The 267-nt window shown below is 66.7% G+C and overlaps 1 protein-coding gene across 1 annotated transcript in view; it reads right to left on the minus strand.

Annotated features, from left to right (window-relative positions):
* The window catches only part of ETH_00033630 (uncharacterized protein), a gene marked incomplete at both ends in the record, with an annotated part of 1,125 nt that extends 960 nt beyond the window's left edge, over nt 1–165 (minus strand). Inside the window, one exon of the mRNA XM_013375432.1 lies at nt 1–165. Within this exon, the coding sequence (XP_013230886.1) occupies nt 1–165 (165 nt within the window).
* Between the last annotated feature and the right edge of the window lie 102 nt (nt 166–267).

Consider the following 267-nt stretch of genomic DNA (forward strand, 5'->3'; position numbering starts at 1 on the left):
TGCTGCTGGCGACGCAGCAAGCACCCCGGAGAGGCCCAATGGAGACACGAGAGGGCCCTCTGCTGCTGCTGCTGCTGCTGTTGCTGCTGATGCTGCAGCAGCGTCTGCCTCGGGGGCATCTGTTGCAGCAGCAGCAGCAGCAGCACACACTGGCCGGCGGTCCATCGGGTCGAAGAGGAAGCGCTGCAGCAGGCGCGCCTCTGCTGCTGCTTTTGCTGCTTCTGCTGCTGGCAGCTGCTGCTGCTGCTGCTGCAGCAGCTGCCGCCG

This window comes from Eimeria tenella, genomic scaffold (assembly GCF_000499545.2).
Source record: "Eimeria tenella Houghton genomic scaffold, Eth_scaff2792, whole genome shotgun sequence".
In the NCBI taxonomy this organism is placed as follows: Eukaryota; Apicomplexa; class Conoidasida; order Eucoccidiorida; family Eimeriidae; genus Eimeria; species Eimeria tenella.